Source organism: Vigna umbellata, chromosome 1 (assembly GCF_029865625.1).
Source record: "Vigna umbellata cultivar VRB3 chromosome 1, Vumbellata_1.0, whole genome shotgun sequence".
Classification (NCBI taxonomy): domain Eukaryota; kingdom Viridiplantae; phylum Streptophyta; class Magnoliopsida; order Fabales; family Fabaceae; genus Vigna; species Vigna umbellata.
In genome coordinates this window covers 55,753,036-55,774,607 of record NC_142165.1, presented here as the reverse complement: position 1 = coordinate 55,774,607, position 21,572 = coordinate 55,753,036, and the positions used below count along the sequence as shown (strand labels likewise).

Sequence of the window (21,572 nt, the reverse complement as noted above, 5' to 3'; positions counted from 1 at the left end):
ATTCAAGACCTGAGATATGAGGGAGGTGCCTGGGTTCTCCCCTGGGTGTAAGTAGTAGGGGCTGACTGGGTTATTGGTCTGGTCCAGTTTTTCCATAGTTAGCAAGAAAATTTCAAAGAACCAAAGAAAGATCAAGAAAAAGAAGAAAATGCAGCGGAATCAGTGGCAGAACAGGTCCAAGACCTGCTCTGGTACCATATTAAACTGAGGCCCAAAGTGATGTGCACTGTGATGAAGCCCAATATTGGGCGGCCCATGGAAGGATTAAAGCCATCAGATGAATGGCTAATGTAGACGTGGCCAGCGCTTCTTCACAAGTCAGGAGAGAGAACGGAGAGCTTCCAGAGGGTTCCGTCTCAGAGAGTGGCGATCTCACGGTGGTCCGGCAGCCTTAGAGGCTTCAGATGGCAGTGGTGAAAGAGGAGAAAATGATCAGGGCAAAGAGACAAGTAAGTATTTCTTGGTTCCCATTTCTTTCTGTGTATTAAAGTGTTATTGCTTTTCATTGATTGTAAAACAGAACACATACAAAACATAAAACAGAAAACAGAGCTCTATATATAGTGCTCTGATGAACAGAAAACAATAAAGACCTAAAACAGAAAACATTAAAACAAAGCCCCAAAATGAACTTCGGTTCATTTTGTATTTATGTATCTAATAACAGATTCTTAATAAACTTGTTTAAGAGAGTACTAAAGGGAGTCGTATTGCTACATATCCCTTAACAGGTCATACTCACCCTAATGTACCAAATCAATGTGAATTATATGTTACATATAATCTTCCTGATCTATTGACAATTGATCGACAAATAAAAGGAGAGTTAATCATCCATGGTGTCACTTAAAGAGGAAGTATAAAAATAAAAGATGTAAATTGAGCATATTGATATACAAACTTAATGATAGTTAATTCATTAACTAAAGATTTTTCACCCAAGACATGTATTAACTATGATGAAAGAATGAGTATTATGGATAAGTCATTATTACTAGTGTAGTTTTATATACACACATTATGGTTGTAATTGCTCAATAGTGAATTCAATTTAATTAATTAATTATATATATATATATATATATATATATATATATATTATTTTGTCATTCATGGTATACATTACTATTTTTAGTTGAATAACATGATATGTCTTTTAAAGAAAAATTAAAGAAACATATTTCATTATTAATTAAAGTTTAATTGAGTAGGATGAATGGTGATACTTTGGAATGAACCATATTCTTGAATAACTTAAGGTTTAATATTATATCTTCAAAACATTACATGAATCAGGTTAAAGTATCTAATGTGATGTTATTTAATTATAAATATATTAAATCCATTATAATTATTTGAGAGATATTCAAATTAAAGACTACATAGTCTTTTAATAAATAATTTAAGTTTTGAGTTATTTAGAAAAAGGATTTAAAACATTATATTGTTGAGGGAATTATCACATAAATAAATTATTCATTGTCTCTAAGTTAGGAATTAGAAAAAAGAAAATAAGTGAGAGTTATATAGGGAAACAAGAGAAGAAAAAGCATTAATTGTTAATTAAGTAAGTATTTTTAAAGTACTTCAAAATAGATTTAGGTGAGTTAAAGAAAAAAAAAAGCTTAGTGAAAAATATGTTATTTAAGATATTATAGTATGATTTATTTGTTACATTCAAACCGCGTAAGAGATTTTATATCCCAAAAAGTAAAATGAATTTAAATATGTGAATCAACTTAATTTATCATGAGTTTAAATCATATTAGGTTGGAAAAAATATATATTTTTCAATATAGCTTAATTTAAACTTGACCAAAATGAGTTTCAACTCGGTTAAGTGTGAGTTAGCCTCTAACTTGTCACCAACGACAATTTTTTATAATTTTTAACAACATTTTTTTATTATGATAATTTATAACTTTAAATTATGCATTTTGAGTTTTTTTTTTAAATTAGAATGATGTTCAATAATATTTGAATGATTTAGGTATTTAATTTATTTACATTCTCATTATATAATTATAAATAGATAAATCAAGTTAATTCATTTTGATTATACGGTAATAAATATACAAAACAAGTTATAAAAACAAAAATAGTCAATTTAACAATTTTGATGGTCGAGCCAAGTTATAAAACTTATGATTCAAATAAAATGATTCATATAAGGGTTAAATATGTTTTTAGTTCCTATACTATCACGCGATTTTGGTTTTAGTCCCTCTTTCAAACTAAGGTACATTTTAGTCCTCCTTCTTAAGGACACTTTGATTTTAGTCCTCCAAAATTAACACCGTTAAAAACCAGCTGACGTGGCTAACGGTAGACTGACATGATTTTCTTTTCTTGCGCTGAGTCAGTGTTTCTCACATTTTCTCCCTCTCTCTCCCTCGCCTCTTCCTTCCATCTTCTACCCAACCTCTCCACCCTCAGTAAGAGAGAGTGGAAGCAAACCTTCATCAGAAAACATTCGGCATCCAGATGTTCAATATGTAACGTTTTCAAAGACGGATTGTCTCCGAAAGCTACTTTCAGTGAGCCAACAAGTCTTGAGCATTTACTGAGTGTCATCTCTTTTAGATTTGATGGCAAACCTCCCTCACTGAAAGGCTCAAGTTTTGGACAATCACTAATGTGTAAACTCTTGAGCATATCCCAGTTTTCAGGCAATGATTCAAGTTTAGGGCAGTAACCGATATGCAGACTCTCCAGATGATTATGTGCGTGATTTTGTGAAATCATCTATAAAGTATTTAAGAACAAGAGAGCAAGATTCTTTAGTGTCTGGAAGAAATGTAGTGGAAAGGTCCACAGAGAGACAGAATCACCAATATTTGGAGGAGGACCAAAACTGGATCCATGAATCTCCAAGTGTTGAATATAATTGTCAGGTATGTTTTTCCCAACCATATCCAAGAATGATGCTTCCATGATGTACCCAGCCAATAGGAGGCTTTTCACTGTAGCCCAATCAAACAACACCTTTGCACTTTCTTCCAGTTTTATATCTAGAGCCCTGGGAGCGAAAGCCTCAAGTTTTTAGCAGTATCTAATGCATAATTTTTCCAAAGGAACAAGTAGCTTTGGCAGCTGTCCTTTCAGCTTGGGACAAGGCTTTATGGATAGCTTTTGTAGACGTGGAAAAGCACCTGTCACAACTTTACATTCCCATTCCTCCATTCTTTCATATCGGAGAAATACAATGTCTCAAGGGATTTTAAGGAAGAAGAATTGTTCCCATGAAAATCAGTATCAATATTCACTATCCCATGAAGTTTTTTAATTCTCAAGTCCTTAAGAGATGGCAAAAGTCCAAGGGGAGGTAGACGTTCGCAATATTTACATTTCTCTGACTGAATCTGGAGCATCTTCATGACGAGGCACATGAAAGGCGTAGGTTTACGGTTTCCCCCGTAAGTTCCGCCGAGATGGTCCAGCTCCATGGCCTTGTCCACCAGCATCAATGACCTTTTTGCAGAGGGTGGGGAGGTTGAGTAGAAGATGGAAGGAAGAGACGAGGGAGAGAGAGAGGGAGAAAAGGTGAGAAACACTGACTCAGCGCAAGAAAAGAAAATCATGTCAGTCTACCGTTAGCCACGTGAGTTGGTTTTTAACGGTGTTAATTTTGGAGGACTAAAATCAAAGTTTCCTTAAGAAGGAGGACTAAAATGTACGTTAGTTTGAAAGAGGGACTAAAACCAAAATCGCGTGATAATATAGGGACTAAAAACATATTTAACCCTTCATGTAAATTTGATTCATTTTAGGATGAGAGAGATATTTTGACCTACAAACTCACTGACTCGCCAAAATTTGATTGGTTAAATTAATGTTTTCAACCTATCCATCTATTTTGACTTACCAAAATAGTAGGCTATAAGCGAGACAAAATCAACTTGTCTTCTAGTTTGTATGGTTTTTTTTTAAATGAACATAAAAATAGTTTAAATTATTAACTTTTTTGTATTATATGTTTTGGAGAATGAAAATATATAATAGTAATGTAACTAAGTGTGTCAATTATTAATTATAATAAAATAATTTAACATATGAATATAATAATTATTTTAATTTATTTAATTAATGCATTAATTATCCAATTATAAACTTAAAAATATTTATATAATTAAATATACTTTTATAATATATAGATAGATAATAACTTTCTAAAAATACAAAAACAAATAAAAAGTTTGCAAGTCAAAACAAAATCTTTAATTTATTTTCTATGAAAACCAACCCTTTCGTCTCGGTTTTTACGAATCAATAACACTTTAGACAAAAATCATTGAACAAAATTGTCTTACCAAACTCAAAACATAGTTAAGTTAACTAGTCCTCCATTTTGAGATTAATTAAGTAAACACCCATTTTCCTTTAGTAACATTGTTTTCTTGGATTTCTCCATCAAAAGTAAGTGAATTGGTTTCCAAGAAGGGTTGCTTTAACAAGTAACGCAAAATTTGTAAAAAAAACATCATAAATGGACCATTAATTTTACCATGGGACCTATTATTGATGTAATCTTTCCATTGAAGTCTATTCATATCATTTAGAGAAAGTTATTTCACTGTATTACAAAATTCTAACGAGAACAATAATACAAGTGATCAATTGAAGCATAAAGTGTAACATCCTCAAAAATAACCAAAAACTATCTTTAAGATTACTATATTTTTGACATTAAGCAAACTTATTCAAAATATATATATATATATATATATATATATATATATTATTGATTTTAACTCTAAACTATTCTAAATATACAAAGAGAAATTCTATCAAAGGCTAGAACATATTCTCATTAACACAAAAAAATAAATATTTATTTTAAAATATTTTGAATCACATATAAACGAAAAAAAATCACATAGTAACTCAAAACAATATACTAATTTAAAAAGGAGAAAAAATTGAATTTACTTTGTCTTTAATTTTGATAAATTGGATGTGTAGAGCTCTGTAGAGAGATCTCTCATAAGATTTATGATATTCAAACAAATGAAAAAAGAGGTCAAAGATCTAGAGAGAAGACAAACAAAGGTTTTTATAGAAAAAACATTTAGAGAGATGGTGGATTTTATAAAATGAAATTATTTTAATAGAAATTCTATTTATGGTATAATGTTTTAAATAATAAAATAACTTTTTAAAACCACTACTATTATTTACTATATTATTTGTTTTTACACTCTTTTTAACAGAAAAATGTTCATCTTTGAAAATTCACTAGTGAAAAAGAAGTAAGGATACATTATCTTTACTTTCTCTTATAACTTTTGCATATATTCGATTGATCTACCATCATATCCATTTACCAAACTGATAATCTTACCTTTGAACTGGTTTATTATGGTGATCAACAATCTTGACTGATCCAACTCTACCTTCCCAAGGAAAATCCTATATATCTAACACATCATATTCTTCTACTATATTATTAAGACCAAACATGTACTTTGAGAACATTGCAGATTGAAAGAATTAAGGGTAAATGAACTCATAAGTCACTAAATCACTCTTTTAAGAGAAATTGATATAGCATAATACTCTAAGATGCTCTCATATTGTCTTATATCAACTTCACATTTTCTATAGTTGCTAACACACCTTAAACTAACACACTAATGCCTCCTCATCCCAGAATCAACATAAGAGAGTTTAACACCTTCTACCATATAGAGTCTTATAAGGAGTCATCCCAAAGGTAGTAATTCATCCCAACTCCCAAGGTGATCCAAGACACAAGCCCTTACCATATCCTTTAAAGTTTGGATGGTTTTCTTTAACTAACCATTAGTTTGAGAATGGTGAACTAAACTCATTCTCAAACTACTTCCAATTGTCTCCATTAAGGGCAACCAAAATCTTTGAAGACAACCACAAACTTATCTAAAAGGGGACACAAGATCATTTTGATATCCATTAATATGGTAAGATATTATCATACCAAAAGACATTACCATAAACTCATAATGCTCATACTTAGATTCAAAGATTGTCTCATGAATATCCTAAACTCCTACACCTCTAGTTTTCACATGTACACAAAAAAAACTCCTATCAAAGGTCAGACTGCATCCTCATAATTACAAACAAATATATATCCAGAGAGTCATTTATATCTCAAAACAACCACTAATTAAAAAAGACGCAAAAAATAAACTTATTTTATTTTGAATTTTGATCAGTTGAGTGTGTCTCTGTAAGAATTTCTCTTGTAATCTTTGATATTTAAAGAGAGGAAATATGAGGTAAAAAAAGTCTAAAAAAATAAAGAAAACTTTTTAGATTTTTTTAAAAATGATTTCTATAAAAAACTCTATTAATAAAAAGTTTTATTTATTTTAAATAATAAAATGATTGAGTATTATCTTTTAAAATCACTATTATTCTTTACTTATTTCAATGGTATTTATGTAAAGTAAAATTATTCAATTGTTAAAAAATTAATCTAAATCTAAATTATATTTGTAAAAATTAAACCTTTATAAAAAAAAATTATAAATAAATTATTTTTTAATTTTAAATTAAAATAATATCATTCTGTTCATATCATTCATCTCATAGGTCGGAGAAGAGCATGAACCATCTATTGTAAATGTCCGTGGGAACGCGGTAGAAAACTGTTTAGACTAGGGAATATGTGCGTGAGGTATGGAGACTGGGAGGATATGATGTGCCCTTTTAATTTTTGTAGTATTTTTTGTTTTGAAAAACAAGAACGAAGACATGCACGTGCGTGCACTCCATCGAAGTTTTATTGAACCAGACTGTTCCCGCAATCACCTACCACCCCACGTGTCTAGGAATGAATGGCTTCAACAACATTAATATTTCAATTTTTAATGGAATAAATCAAAATCCACTTAATTCAGTGCAAGAAAAAATAAATCTTGCTGCATTACATTTCTTTGATCTTCTAATATTTTTTAAATTAGTACGTCCAGACAATATCAAATTTTTATTAAAAATTTAAAATACTTTGGAAAATGTATTATCAAATAAAATAGAGTTAAATATGTTTTTAGGCCCTAAATTATCAAGCGAATTTGTTTTTAGTTCCTTCTTCGAAATAAGGTACATTTTAATCCTCCTCCTTAAGGAAAACTTAATTTTTGATCCTCCAAAACTAACACCGTTAAAAACCAGCTCATGTGGTTAATGGTGGTGTGACACGTCGTTTTTTTTTTTCTAACACCAATCTTCCTCAGATTTTCTCTCGTTCCACCAACCCAACCTCATTCCCCCACCAAGGATGTTCCCTCCACCTCCTCAACCACCGACGACCCTCCCCTCCCTTTCGCATCACAAATACCAACACAAGCTGAATTCATTAGCTACAGCTTAACAACAACTCATTCAACCCATTATCTGATTACCACTCCTATTTCTGAATTCATTTGAACAAAATGAAGTGATTGGCATTCTAGAAGGAAACAACAAAACACCCAACCGGGAAAACCAGGTACGAACCCGAATCGCGCTCTTCGACCCGCATCTCGTACGAATTGGGATCAATGGTGACAATGTCAGCGATTTCGGGATTGGGTCTTGCACCAACAATCGCAGAGCCAAGCTCTTCGAAAATGCCTCTAACGGCGGCGGACTCGGGGTCCTCGTTGGGCTTCATCTTCTCCGACAAGGGCCTGCCGTGCTTCTAGATGTTGCCATCGGACAACTCCTGGTGCGACTCGACGAGGACCTTGCCGTGTTTGGCGGTGACACAGACGAGGATGACGTGGACTGTCCGAATCAGAGAACTGGAATCGGCGAGTGAGGTTTCTCCCTGAGAGAGTTTGAGCCAAAGGTTGTGCACGTTTTCGGTGCCGGGCTTGATGCCCAACGAAGCGAAGGACTCGAAGGGGAGGCGGGGTTTGAGCCAATCAGAGAGGGATTGGGGAGATGCAAAGTTGTGGGGGCTCGGGGGTAGGGTGTTGAGGGCAGTGGCTGTGATGGTATTTTTGGAAGGTGTTGCGGTGAGGGACATGGCGAGGAATTTGAGGAAGCGGCGCAAGAAAGGGCAGCGAGTGGAAGCGATGTTGGGCTGATGAGGCGGTGGGTGGGTGGGGGGCGTTGCGCTGATGAAGGTTTGGGTGGTTTTAGTTTTCTGATTTGGGTCTCTATGGTGGTGGGAGGAGATGAATTGATATGCGATTTGAGGGTTTTCTGGACAGTGGAGATGGAGGTTTTACGTTGGCTATGGAGGTGAGCGTGGTGGAGGGTGGTTGCACATGGAGGTTTCACGGTTGATGGTGGCGCCGAAGATGTTCGAGGTGGCGCCGGAGGTGGCTATGGCAGAGTCGGAGGGAGAGGGAGGGAGAAGAGTTGAGAAAGATTAACTGGTGTAAAAAAAAAAACGACGTGTCACACCACCGTTAGCCACATCAGCTGATTTTTAACGGTGTTAGTTTTGGAGAACCAAAAATTAAGTTTTCCTGAAGAAGGAGGACTAAAATGTATCTTATTTGAAAGAGGGACTAAAAACAAATTCACTTGATAGTTTAGAGTCTAAAAAAATAATCTTAAATTTTTATATTGTTTATTAGCAAAATGACAGTGTGTTCGCATCTTTTTAAATTTTAAACGTAATAAAAGTTATTATTAAATTTTGTAATTAAAAAACTACGAAAAATATGATATTTTATTATGTTTGTTCTACAAGAGATGTTGAAAACTAAAACGTTAAATGAAACGGTTGGATGATTTATATACGGAAAAAAACAGTTATATTTTAAAGTTAAAAAAATTATGTATACCTAATCAAAGTCGTTATACATTATTACCCATGAATAATAATTAAAGGAGTTAATTTTAACCCTTTCTCTTCCGTGTCTCTTTTAGACCGTACTAAGTATATCAGAAACCTATATATATATATATATATATATATATATATATATATATTAAAACTATACTCTAAAATAATTTTCGGTAATGTTTACTTATTAATTACTTTTATAGATTATAGATTTCAGTAAGTTTTATTTCTTATTTAATAATTAAACCCTTTTATAACTTTTAAAAAAATTTGATTATCCAAAGCACATTATTCTATACCCACATATACAATTTATTTTGGTCATGTAAAATAGATTTAATTACGGTTAGAATTTCTACTCTTTTTAATGATATATTATTTATTAATGTTTGATATATTTTTTAATTTTTTGTTAACTTTTATGTGTTATTTTTATGTTATAATTTTCGGTTATTTGGATTTTTTCTTTATATTCAATCATATTTCATTTATGTAAATCAAGTCAATTTTTTATTTTCAATAAAATATTTCCTCTCAAGTTTTTTCTTTTATGTTTTATCAAACACTCATCACTTAGAACATTGTTCATGAAGAGTTTATAATCGAGATTAGTAAAATTAAATAATATTAATTTACTTTCACAAATGGTATAAAATTAACTAATTTTGCTTAAAATTGAAAAGGAAAAGGAAATACGATATCGTAAAATTGTTTACTAATGTATTACTTCCACTCCTCTTCACAATTGTTAATAATCTTAAACCACTTATTTCATCTCTTTTGTTAATAATCTTCACAATTGTTCTTTTAATCTTTGTTATTCAATTAAGTTGATATTTTTCTTAATAAATTTTTAATAATTCAAAATTTCCTTATCATAATTTAAATTATCCAGTACGAATTATTTTGCGCAATGGATGGTTTTTGTTTTTGAAAAGGAGACATAAATACCAAAACCAAAAATATATTAAGAACTATTTCGTTATAACACATGTTCAAGATACGTCACACACACAAGGGTTTAAAGAAAAAGACAAATAAACTAGACGAAATTTGACCATTGAATCTCAAACTAAGGCCGAATTTAGCCAAAATATCAGCTACCAATTGTAAAATATGACTGTCACATGTCAAATATGTCAAATTAAGGCCAAATTTAACATATCAATTAAATAAGTATGTTAAAGATTTGATATTTATAGTTTAACTTTTATTAACAAATATTTTATTTAATGTTTGAAATATCTTTTTATCTCATTAAAATAATTTTTTTTATCAAATCTTGCATCAAATATTAAGTTAAATCACGACTCAAACTGATAACTTTGTCAACATCTTCAAAACAGCAAACACAAAATGAACTTTCTTGTTTCGTTGAAGCCAACATTAATCACAGCAAAAGTATTTTTCTCTCTCAAACGCATCCTTCTAATTATATTATAACATATAGTTCACATAAATATTTTTAACACGTATCAAATATAAAAATCATATTACAATCAAATAAATAACTTCGTCAAAATTTCACATTAAATAAAAATACACACGTCAAGAAATTTAACTAAAATTAGTTACCTGATGTATAAAATTATTGTATTATTTTTTTAAGTGTATTAAATTTCTATGGACAAATATACATAAATAAGTGTTTGAAACATTACATAATAGAAAAAAAATAATGAACAAAAAGTAACTTACTTCTATCATTGAAGTCAACGTCAGTTTCCTGATGGTACTTTGTTTTCAGACACGCCCTTCTACTGTAATTTATTATATATTATATATAATATACATATTATAAAAATATAAAAAAAAACTGAAGAAGAGAAATATATCTTAATATAAAAAATTACAAAAATACAAAGTTAATGAAAAACGGAAGAAGAAAAAGAAAAAGAAATAAAAATAAAGGTTGTAGCTGTCCCCATGTCCCGCCTGTTCTGGTTATTCACTTCGTCACGTTACTGTGTGTGAGAAGAAGCTGACTGGAAAGAGCGAAAAGCGCAGAAAGAACGAACGAACGAAAGCTAAAAAGTGTGTTTGATTGATAGAGATACTGATACACGGCTTCAACGTTTCCGCGTCGATCTCTCTCAGATTCTTGGGTCTTCGCCATGGCGGAGCGTGGTTCTTACGGATTGGGACCTCGATTAGGTCATGATTTATTTTAATTGATTCACTTATTGATTTTATATTACTTATGTTTCGATTAAATTAGTGTTCAATTTATACTTGTAGAATGAATGCCTGATCATGTTGTTTGATTTGTGTCGGAATGATTTCGAGTAGCCTAGCTTCCTCAAATTTCGATTGTCTGCTGTGGGATTCTGGAAAGGAGTTAATTGTTAGGGGTTTCAACTCTCTGCTTTTTTGTGCGTGAAAATCTTTATATATTTTATTTGAAAATGTACTCGTTGGTTCAATTAGGGATTATGGGTGAAAAAAGTGAAGAAGCGTTTTTGTGCAATTCACGTGACCGTCACTTTGTCTGTTAGGTGTGAATGGCTTGGACCATGGATTGGTATTGGTTCTTCATTAAATAGATGGAATGCATGCTACTCTATTGAAAAATTATAATGCTGCTGTTGCTGTAAGAAAATATGGTTCTCTCTTTTAATTTGCAGAAAAGCTTATGTCCGCTGCTAAATGGGTTCTATTGTAGCAGTTTGCATCTGTATTTCAGAGGTTAAAAGAAAACTATATATTTTTCTGCTTTCTCTTGGGTAACAAGTTTATGTGGTTCAAAGAAATTCTCCTAGGCCATGTCCTTGCTGGATTTTCACTGTAAGTAGAGGTATGTCTAGGAAGAGACAAGTTGACTTCACATAATAATTTCCCTTCGACTATTTTAGAGAAGACTAAGCTACTGAATTGCTTTTTACCCATTTTGTCTAGTCTGTTTGCTTTCAATTTACTGAGAGCAACATCCTCTTCTGTCTTGGAAGAGCCAGCAGTATCTGTAGTTGAGATGTTCAAGCAAAGCCTTTGCATCCAAGGTATCAGCATAACCAACAGTGCCTCTTCTGTATTAAAAATATGTTTCTCTAAAATCTTGTCCAGTGCCCCTTTTAAAACAAAATAACTACATTGTGTTAGTTGGTACCTCTCGATTGCCAAAGGATCCGTTTGTCAGTCTAATGATCTTGCTTCCCTAATTAGCTATGATAGTGCTTACAACTCCTGTACTATAGTAGCTTGAGTAAAATCAATTGCATGCTTTGGACTACCAAGCTGAAGCATTGAAATGAAACTTGAGATATGAAATCATACTGTTCTTACATCTTGGGTACTGTCCCTATCCTGAAGTCTCTTGCCACAGAAGCACTAACATGTTTTGATTCTTACATTGTTAAATTTCTCAGCTGCTTTTCAGTATGACCAACTTGTAAAAGCTTCAAGCTCAAACTACTGGCCACTTTCTTCTTAACAGTTCTCATCCCAAGATTTTGCTTTGCAGCTGTGAATTTCTTAATAGCAAAATATTTTGGTAGTTGTTTTAGCATGCTGATGCTTTGGTTGCTAGATCCTCTCTTTGCCATTGAATTATTGGAATTGAATAGGTTAATACAGAAATTATCAAATTTAGCAGGTGGCAGCAGCGGCAGTAATATGTGGCATCTCTTAAAGCAAATAGTCATAGTTACATGCTAATAAATCAAATTTCTTATGCATGTGGGGTTTTAAGAATTATATTTATTAATATTGTTGATATGATTAGTGTGGCTGTTGTTTGATTCTTAAAGTTTGCTAAATTGTGAATGTGATAACATAGCAATCAAATGTTTAAGTGAATGCCATGTTCTATTATTTATTATCCTGCAGATCTTCAGCAATTACAACTCGAAGCCCAGAATAGGTGGTTGCGCCCTGCGGAAATATGTGAAATTCTTTGCAATTATCGGATGTTTCAAATCACTTCAGAACCACCTACCAGGCCACCAAGTATGGTTTCTGCATATGTTACTGATCAATTTATTACTGCCTCCTATGTCAGTCTCGTGCATATGGGTGGATTGAATTGTTTAAATGCTTAAAATTACATATCCATCATGAATGGTTTGTTGCAACTCGGTATTCCCGAGGTTGTTTGGTAACCTTATCAATGACAATTATGGAGGCTGGGCTTATCCCTCTTCTTTTGCAGCAAAAGCCTTGCTTATTAAACATCCCAAATTGTCTTTCTTAAGATGTTTTACAACCTTGTACATGGCAACCTTTTAGATCCCAAAAGATATTTACTTTAACATCTAAGTGCACCTGATATTTTATTCCCGCATAATCATGTCTGTAGTTTTTAGGATGCTATTTATAGTTTTGTTGTTTATGCTAAAACCTGATTGCATTTCTAAGTTGATTTAATCTTTTAGGTCTTATTATGGCTTTATGTACCCAAAAAAAATTGCTTCATGTCAGTTATTTGATGATTCCAGGTGGCTCGCTTTTTCTCTTTGATCGGAAGGTTTTAAGGTACTTCAGAAAAGATGGACATAATTGGAGAAAGAAAAAAGATGGAAAGACTGTGAAGGAAGCTCATGAAAAGTTGAAGGCAAGCATGAATTTTTTATTTTTCAGTTTGTGGTTAATAAAATCTTTGAAAGGGAAGCATATATATAAGATAATACATATATTTTAGCTTATTTTTCTCTAATTGAAAACTAGTCTTTATACACTAAGAAAATACATGCTTAGATTGTTACCTTCTTTGTGCAAAATTAGGTGGGAAGTGTTGATGTGTTACACTGCTACTATGCCCATGGAGAAGAAAATGAAAATTTTCAGAGGCGAAGCTATTGGATGCTTGAACAGTGAGTGTGTTAGTTTACATTTTATTAAGTTGCTGCTGTCTTTAAACTTGAAGTACTATATTTTTCATGGAAGTTGCTGTCTGAATTCCTTCCTAAGTACCGCATTATTACTTACTAGCATTAGTGTACTTATATTTGCATTTGGAGTCTGTTAATAGTATTTATAATATGCATATGTTACTCTACTGGATTCTTTTAGGGTTTCTCTGCAAATTTTTAAGTTCCAATATTCTACTGAAATTATTTATATTTATTATTACAATTAATTAGAAAATGATTTTGTTTTGTTGCAGGGATATGATGCATATAGTATTTGTGCACTACTTGGATGTTAAGGTATTTTACTTGTTTTCTTTATTTCACGCTTTTACTCAGGCATTCCGCTTCCTTAGTAGATCAAGAAATGTATCATTGTATTATTTTGTTGTTGTTGAAGTTTTGACCGGAGTATGTATGACATCTAGTAGCTCAAGCATAGTCTGTTCTGAGTTTCTTATCATTTGGACTTCACTCTAGACTTGACGGAGGAAAATAGTACCAGGGTACTACTGTACAAGTACTATTTTTCTTCCCTTAAATTTTGTATATAATGTGAACAAAAAATCTATCTTCAATCTGATTTCCTTCTTAAGTTTTTGCCGTCATGCATTAGAGAACGTGCTTCTTCAGCAATTATTAGCCTGGGTAGCTATATTTAAGCTTTACGATATCTACAAAATGGTAACATACTAACATTCAGTATTTACTCTTCCACTGCTAAACTTTATGTTTTTCTCTTTCTACCATTAGAAGAAATTGATTTTTAACCATTAGAAATCCCTATTGTTAATACTGAGGAAGTTGCATAATCCTTTTGAAAAGATCCCGAACTCTATTTCTATAATATTGTATAAATCTGACAGAAAACTTTTCAATCTAATATTGACTCACTTTTTTATCCTTAATGATTTATTAATACGTGTTTTGTGGGTTTGTCAGGTTAACAAAACTAATGTTGGTGGAAAAACATATTCTGGTGAGGCCACATCAGATTCCCAGAAGGGAAGTTCTTTGTCATCTGGCTTTCCTAGAAATTATGGTAGTGTGCCTTCTGGAAGTACAGATTCCATGAGCCCAACCAGCACTCTGACGTCTTTATGTGAAGATGCCGATTCAGGTAAACCTGTCAGTTATGTTATGGTTGTTACACTTAATTCTTTTAATTAACATGCCAAGACTTTACATTGGTTTACTGTTACGCCATATATTTGCACAAGTGCTTGGTCCGTTTGGTCTAAATGGTTTAATCAAACTTCTTCCTAGAGGATATTCATCAAGCCAGTTCAGGATCACAATCCTATCAGGAATCAAAATGTTTGGGAAATGATTGCCCTATCGATAAGATTGATGCTCGTTCAAATAATTCATATCTTATGCATCCATCTTCAGGTTATCTTATCTTCCTTTTCTTCTTATTTGCTTCAGATGATCATTTTGTAACTTTTATTTTGTTCAAAGCGTTTTATGTATAGAGAGAAGAAAATAAATTCGGGAGACTGAGTACACTGATACTATGACTCTATATGATATGATGTTTTACATTTGTTCTGAAATAATATAAAAAGCAGAATACTAATCTCTACAAGGAAGCAAATTGTAAGGAAATATGGAAATTAGTCTTAAATTAAGATACAATCTAGATATTGAAATTTTTTGGTATATTCTAACTTATTTATTGTCTTAAATAAAGTCTAAATTTATCATCTTTTTCTGGGATTTGTTTGAATTTTTGTGGTTTGTTTTGAAATGTTTTCAGGTGATCGTGGACAGTTTCCAGTTCCTGGATCAGAATATATCCCACTTATTCAGGGTCATAGAGCACACGACATTGCATCATGGGACAATGCCATGGAGCAGTCTTCAGGAAAGCATACTGCTCCTTCTCTTGTATCATCTACATCCATTCCACCAAGTGCATCAGGAAACATCCTTGAAGAAAACAATGCTGTTCCAGGCAACCTTTTAGGGCATAAAAATGTCCTCATCGAAGAGGAAAGGGTCTCTCAGGCTCTCCACTCAAATTGGCAGGTACATACTGTTACTTCTGGCTATATTTTCTTGTAGTGTACTTTGTTGTATATCCATACACCTGATTTCTCAGCACAAATATGAGTTTTATTTGAGGTTCCATTCGGAGCAGTTGTGCTATCTTGTTGTACTGGATTGAATTTTCTGTCTGGTTCCAGAAATCAAAGCTATAGCAATTATGGTCGAGCAGTGCAGTTGACTACTATGCTTGAAACATTACTTTGATTCTTAAAGTTCTATTATTCTATGTGGTTTCTAATGGACATGATTTTTTCATGGGCTATATGGTTCATCTATTGTTTTATTTTTGAAAAGGGAAGAATATCTAGAGGACAGTGAAGCTAGGGAGGGTGGGGATTGGTGGTAGTTGTTGCTATTTATCAAAAGAATATTAAGAGATTCAAGAAGATAGATTTTGGAAAAAGTGACCGGGGAAAATACAGTTTCTTTCTTGGGAGTTTGTCATTTAACCATGTGCTTTAGTAAGTTACAATGCCTAGAATGATGAAGTGGGAGGGAGTGTTTTCATAACTTCTTGTTACTGATCTACCAGTTTATCATTGAATGTTCTGAATTGTTTCTGAACTTGTAGAAATGCTAGAAAACAGTGTTTATCACATTTTTCTTACAAACTTTGTTTTAGTTGATGCTTGTACTAATCTATCCCTTTTAATTACTTTTTTTTAACATTTAGTTGTATTTCTCTCATCAAAATCTTCAATCTGCACCAGTTTCTGAGATTTAGCAATGATGTATAACTATTTTCATTTTGTTATTTTAATTGTTTATTCAGATTCCTTTTGGGGACGATACAGGAGAATTACCTAAGTGGAGCCTTACCCAAACATTAGGTTTGGAATTTGGATCTGATTATGGCACTAGTTTACTGGGGGATGTAGCAGGCTCAGAAATTCTTGCTGAGATGTTCACTTTTAATGGTGAGTTAAAAGAGAAGTCTGTGAACCAAAACATCTCAAAGCAATATACAAATACACAGTCTCAACCTGCAACAAAATCCAATTCTGATTATGAAGTGGCTGGTGAAGCAAGTATTAATTATACCTTGACCATGAAGCGTGGATTATTGGATGGAGAGGAGAGCTTAAAGAAGGTTGATAGTTTCTCTAGGTGGATTACTAAAGAATTTGCTGGTGTGGATGATCTGCATACGCAGTCCTCCCCTGGTATTTCATGGAACACAGATGATTGTGGGGATGTGATAGATGATACATCATTAAACCTGTCCCTTTCTCAAGACCAGCTATTTAGCATAAATGATTTTTCACCTAAATGGGCTTATGCTGAATCAGAAATTGAGGTACTTTGATTGAGACTCACAGAATTATAATATATATAGTTTAGCAGAAATTTATGATTTTTCTATGTTTTTCTTGTGCGTGGTGGGAATAATTAATTAAATATGTATGGCACTGCACTTAATTTACTTTAGATTATTATCTTTTCATATTTTGCCTCTCATGTTGACTTCTCTTTTTCAGGTCAGATGCTTATAGTTTTGTTCCTTATTTATTTGGATATTTCCAATTTGTGTCTATTTCTTTGTTACATAATGTTTCTTGTATTTCATCATGCACCCGGTTAATATTCTCTATCTGCTATTGAGTTTTGTACACAACTAATGGTTTAATAATTTGCTATGGGTTCTGCCACAAAAAATGATGAGACTGGCTTTAATTGGACTCATACTATTCAAAACCGTACAGGTGTTGATTGTTGGAACATTTTTGAAGAGTCAACCTATGGTGACAGCATGTAACTGGTCCTGTATGTTTGGGGAAGTAGAAGTTCCTGCTGAGGTTTTAGCAAATGGAATTCTATGCTGTCAAGCTCCACCTCATAAGATTGGACGGGTTCCCTTCTATGTAACGTGTTCCAATAGGTTTGCCTGTAGTGAAGTTCGGGAATTCGAGTACAGGGAAGGTTTCGACAGAAATATAGATTTTACAGATCTTTTTACCAGTTCAACTGAAATGGTCCTTCATTTGCGACTGGTTGGGTTACTTTCTTTAAATTCAGTGCACACTTCAAATCAAGTGCTTGAGGATGATATGGAGAAAAGAAACTTAATTTTCAAGCTTATTTCACTGAAAGAGGAAGAAGAATATTCAAGTAGAGAAGAGACAACTGTGGAGATTGATGCAACAAAACACAAGTTGAAGGAGCATATGTTTCACAAGCAGGTTAAAGAGATGTTGTACTCTTGGCTTCTTCACAAAGTAACTGAAACTGGTAAAGGGCCTCTTGTATTAAGTGAGGAAGGGCAGGGCGTGTTACATTTAGTTGCTGCTCTTGGTTACGATTGGGCCATAAAACCAATCATAACTGCTGGAGTAAATATCAACTTCCGTGATGTGAGTGGATGGACAGCTCTACATTGGGCTGCATACTGTGGCCGGTAAGACTTTTATTTTTAATTGTTGAATTTTGATTTTGTTTATGTTACAACTACCTTATCTGGGTTAAAGCCTCTTTTGTTACCCTGACCATTTCCAACTATCCAGAATTTGGGATTTGATTGAATATGAAACCATTAGGCGATGTGAATATTTTAGCTCCTTTCCTAAATTTTTTAGAAATCTGTTTTTTTTTTCATTACTAATATTTATTCTCTTTTGGTCCCAATTTTGGTGGATTGTTTATACATGTGAAGTTGTTGAAAATTGTTTTGGCACAATTGCTTTGGTCAGTTAAAGGAAAGTTTGAAAGATATATGCTGTCATACTTTCAAAACTAGAGTACCCTTTTTCAAAAGTGTCGTCAGATCCATTATCTTCACTCAGCATAATATGAATATGATCCTCATGTTATTATCTGTCTATCTGCTCAGGGAGCGAACAGTTGCAGTCCTTGTGTCCATGGGTGCAGCCACTGCAGCAGTGACAGATCCATGTCCAGAATTTCCTGAAGGTAGAACAGCTTCAGATCTTGCTTCTAGCAATGGCCACAAAGGAATTTCTGGTTTTCTTGCAGAGTCATTATTAACTAGCCATCTTGAATTACTCACAATGGAGGAAAATAAAGATGGTAGGAAAGAAACTTCAGGAATGAAAGCAGTCCAAACAGTTTCAGAGCGAACTGCGACACCTGTGCTTTATGGGGATATACCAGATGTTATCTGCCTTAAGGATTCTCTCAATGCTGTCCGAAATGCTACACAAGCTGCTGATCGAATACATCAAGTATACAGAATGCAGTCATTTCAGAGGAAACAGTTAGCTAAGCCTGATCATGATGATGAATTTGGATTGTCAGATCAACAAACTCTTTCCTTTTTAGCTTCTAGGATGAGCAAATCTGGACAAGGAGAGGGTTTAGCCAGTGCTGCTGCAATACAAATACAGAAAAAGTTTCGGGGTTGGAAGAAGAGAAAAGAATTCTTGATCATTCGTCAAAGAATTGTTAAAATCCAGGTTCACTGTTCTGCTCTCTTTTATTCCTGTCTTCCTATTTTTAGTAACTTAAACTAGTCGCTTTGTTTCTATTTTAGTTTCTACATGAAAAAACTGTACATTTTCCCCCCAGCATGAACAGTTGATTACAAATTAGTCCCTATAGTTTAATACGGTCCAAACTGTGTTAGATTATTTTTTCCATATGGGATCAAAACTAACAGGCATATAGTAGGAACCAAAATGTGACAATTGATACCAAAATTATGTATAAAATTTCCACTTATGACAAAAATGAAAACTCTTTTAAGTAGAGAGGGACTGTTGTGTTGGTTGTAGGAACTAAATGTAAATGTTGAGACCAAAGTAAAATATAAATTTTTTACTTATGATTAAAGTGGAAAAACGGTGTTATTGTGTTAAGTAGAAAGGAACTAAATCTCATACGGTTGTGACGTTGTCCAATGGCAGGATCAAATCCATATTGTTATTTTCAAATAGGAGCAAAACTGTAGAATTTATGAATGTAGGGACTAAAATGAAATAATGTAAAGTGTAGAAACTATTTTTTTAATTTACTTTTTAATATTATGGCTGTTCAATTTACCATATTGAACATCCTATCAACTATTGTACAATTTAGGTGAAAGTTTGACAGTATTGTGTATGTTGTTTGTAAATTAAGTTGAAGAAAAAAAACTCGTTACTTCAGAGTCAACTAGAGTTTGAAGTGAATTTTGTTTCTAACTGGATTTAGAAAAAAAAATGTCAAACATGTTGTAAGGAAACCATTACCAATATTGACACCCTATGTGATATCTATGTTTGACATTTTTTTTTCTTGTTGTAAGGAAACCAGATTTGAGAAATCATGTTATCCTTTCCTTCATTTGTTGTTGATATCTTCTATCTCGTCTTCCTAAAGTATTTGCAATCTGGTTGCTGAAGAAGCATGGAGATTGAGCACCCATAGAACTCTTTTTTTTTTTTTCTGTGTTTTTTGTTGTGTGCCCTTTTACATTGATACATTCTTCAACTGACTTGAATTCCATTTTGTTGAAGGCCCATGTAAGAGGTCACCAGGTCAGAAAGCAGTATAGAACAATCATATGGTCCGTGGGAATCCTGGAAAAGGTCATATTACGCTGGAGGCGCAAGGGCAGTGGTTTACGTGGATTTCGATCAGATGCTGTGAACAAGGTCATCCCTGACCAACCAATAGAGTCTCCGAAAGAGGATGATTATGATTTTCTCAAGGAAGGAAGGAAACAAAGTGAAGCAAGGTTCCAAAAGGCCCTTTCACGGGTGAAGTCCATGGTTCAGTATCCAGAGGCACGGGCTCAATACCGGCGGGTGCTAAATGTAGTTGAGGACTTCCGTCAAACCAAGGTATTATCTACTAGCTTGTCTTGTCCTACGTATAAACTCATGAATAATATTAGGTTTAATTTTATACTTCGTTTTTATATCTACCAGGGAGATAATTTGAATTCGATGAATTCTGAAGAGGCAGTTGATGGTGTGGAGGATTTGATTGATATTGACATGCTTTTAGATGATGAAAATTTCTTGCCTATAGCTTTCGATTGATTCTCTGCCGTGGCTCTACCTACTCACCCTCCCTCTCGGTAAATAGATGATGCCCAGTTGGTTTTATTCGGCATTGGAAATTTCCTAACATCGCGTGCTGCTGTATATATATAATATATATATTGAATCATAGGTCTTCCTGTTTTCTAGAAAAAAAAAGAAACTAGTATCCAAGGTGGATTATAAATAGATTATGAAACCCTGAATGCGTTAAGGTTCGACAGTTGAAATAATATTATAGACATGATTTAATTTTATATGTGGTGATCTGTATATGACATGATGATTTTATTTATATTGAAATGTTTTTAATTCTTAAAATTGTATCAGTATATTTTAGAAATTTAGTATTTTAGTCATTTGCATTTTTGGGTAACCATGTTATTGGTTTAGAGTATCACCGACTTATAATCTGTTTCCTAACAATTTTTTCATCCACAAGTTTTGAATCCGAGATCCTTACTTAGAACGATCGAGTCTACTACTACTTCAAACTAGCATGTGAATTATTTTTGGTTTACTTGTCATTTAAATTGTGTTCAAGTTCATACGTTTTATTATAATAGATTATTATATCTAATTACCATGACAAAATGTTTTGTTTAAAATGCTAATAAATAAGATTATTAGTGAAAGATAAACATTTTTTTTGCTTTGTATTTTGATAAAGTAGTATCGAAGATTTTAGAGACTAACATAAATTTTAGAAATTTTTTAATTTTCTTATCGTAATTCTAGAGTTCTAAATAGAAAAGTATAAATATACACGAGAGATTAAAATAAATCTTAGAAAAAAAATCAGATTATTGTTATTGTAAAAAATAGCCCTAACTACAAATATATAAATATCTCGTCAGAAGTAAGGTTGATGATATGCTCTTTCACAGTCAGTTTTTTTTTTCTCTACAGCTTATCTTCATACGGTAACGTGGG

General features: G+C 32.8%; 1 protein-coding gene and 1 pseudogene across 1 annotated transcript; one reads left to right on the top strand and one right to left on the bottom strand.

Annotated features, from left to right (window-relative positions):
* Window positions 1-7,435: 7,435 nt before the first annotated feature.
* LOC148205809 (uncharacterized) lies at window positions 7,436-10,883 on the bottom strand (annotated as a pseudogene).
* LOC124847430 (calmodulin-binding transcription activator 2-like) lies at window positions 10,638-20,960 on the top strand. Its single transcript, XM_047324923.2, has 13 exons — window positions 10,638-10,921; window positions 12,590-12,709; window positions 13,198-13,313; window positions 13,484-13,572; window positions 13,866-13,908; window positions 14,551-14,728; window positions 14,875-15,000; window positions 15,368-15,639; window positions 16,433-16,957; window positions 17,364-18,055; window positions 18,488-19,070; window positions 20,112-20,438; window positions 20,526-20,960. The coding sequence occupies exons 1-13, from the start codon at window positions 10,882-10,884 to the stop codon at window positions 20,637-20,639; spliced, it is 3,225 nt and encodes a 1,074-aa protein (XP_047180879.1). The 5' UTR covers window positions 10,638-10,881; the 3' UTR covers window positions 20,640-20,960.
* The last annotated feature ends 612 nt before the right edge of the window (window positions 20,961-21,572 follow it).

Coding starts and splice junctions, on each gene's coding strand:
- LOC124847430 (XM_047324923.2), top strand. CDS start 10,882: ATGGCGGAGCGTGGTTCTTACGGATTGGGACCTCGATTAG. Junction 15,640..16,432: donor CTCTCCACTCAAATTGGCAG/GTACATACTGTT, acceptor TTGTTTATTCAG/ATTCCTTTTGGGGACGATAC. Junction 16,958..17,363: donor ATGCTGAATCAGAAATTGAG/GTACTTTGATTG, acceptor AAAACCGTACAG/GTGTTGATTGTTGGAACATT.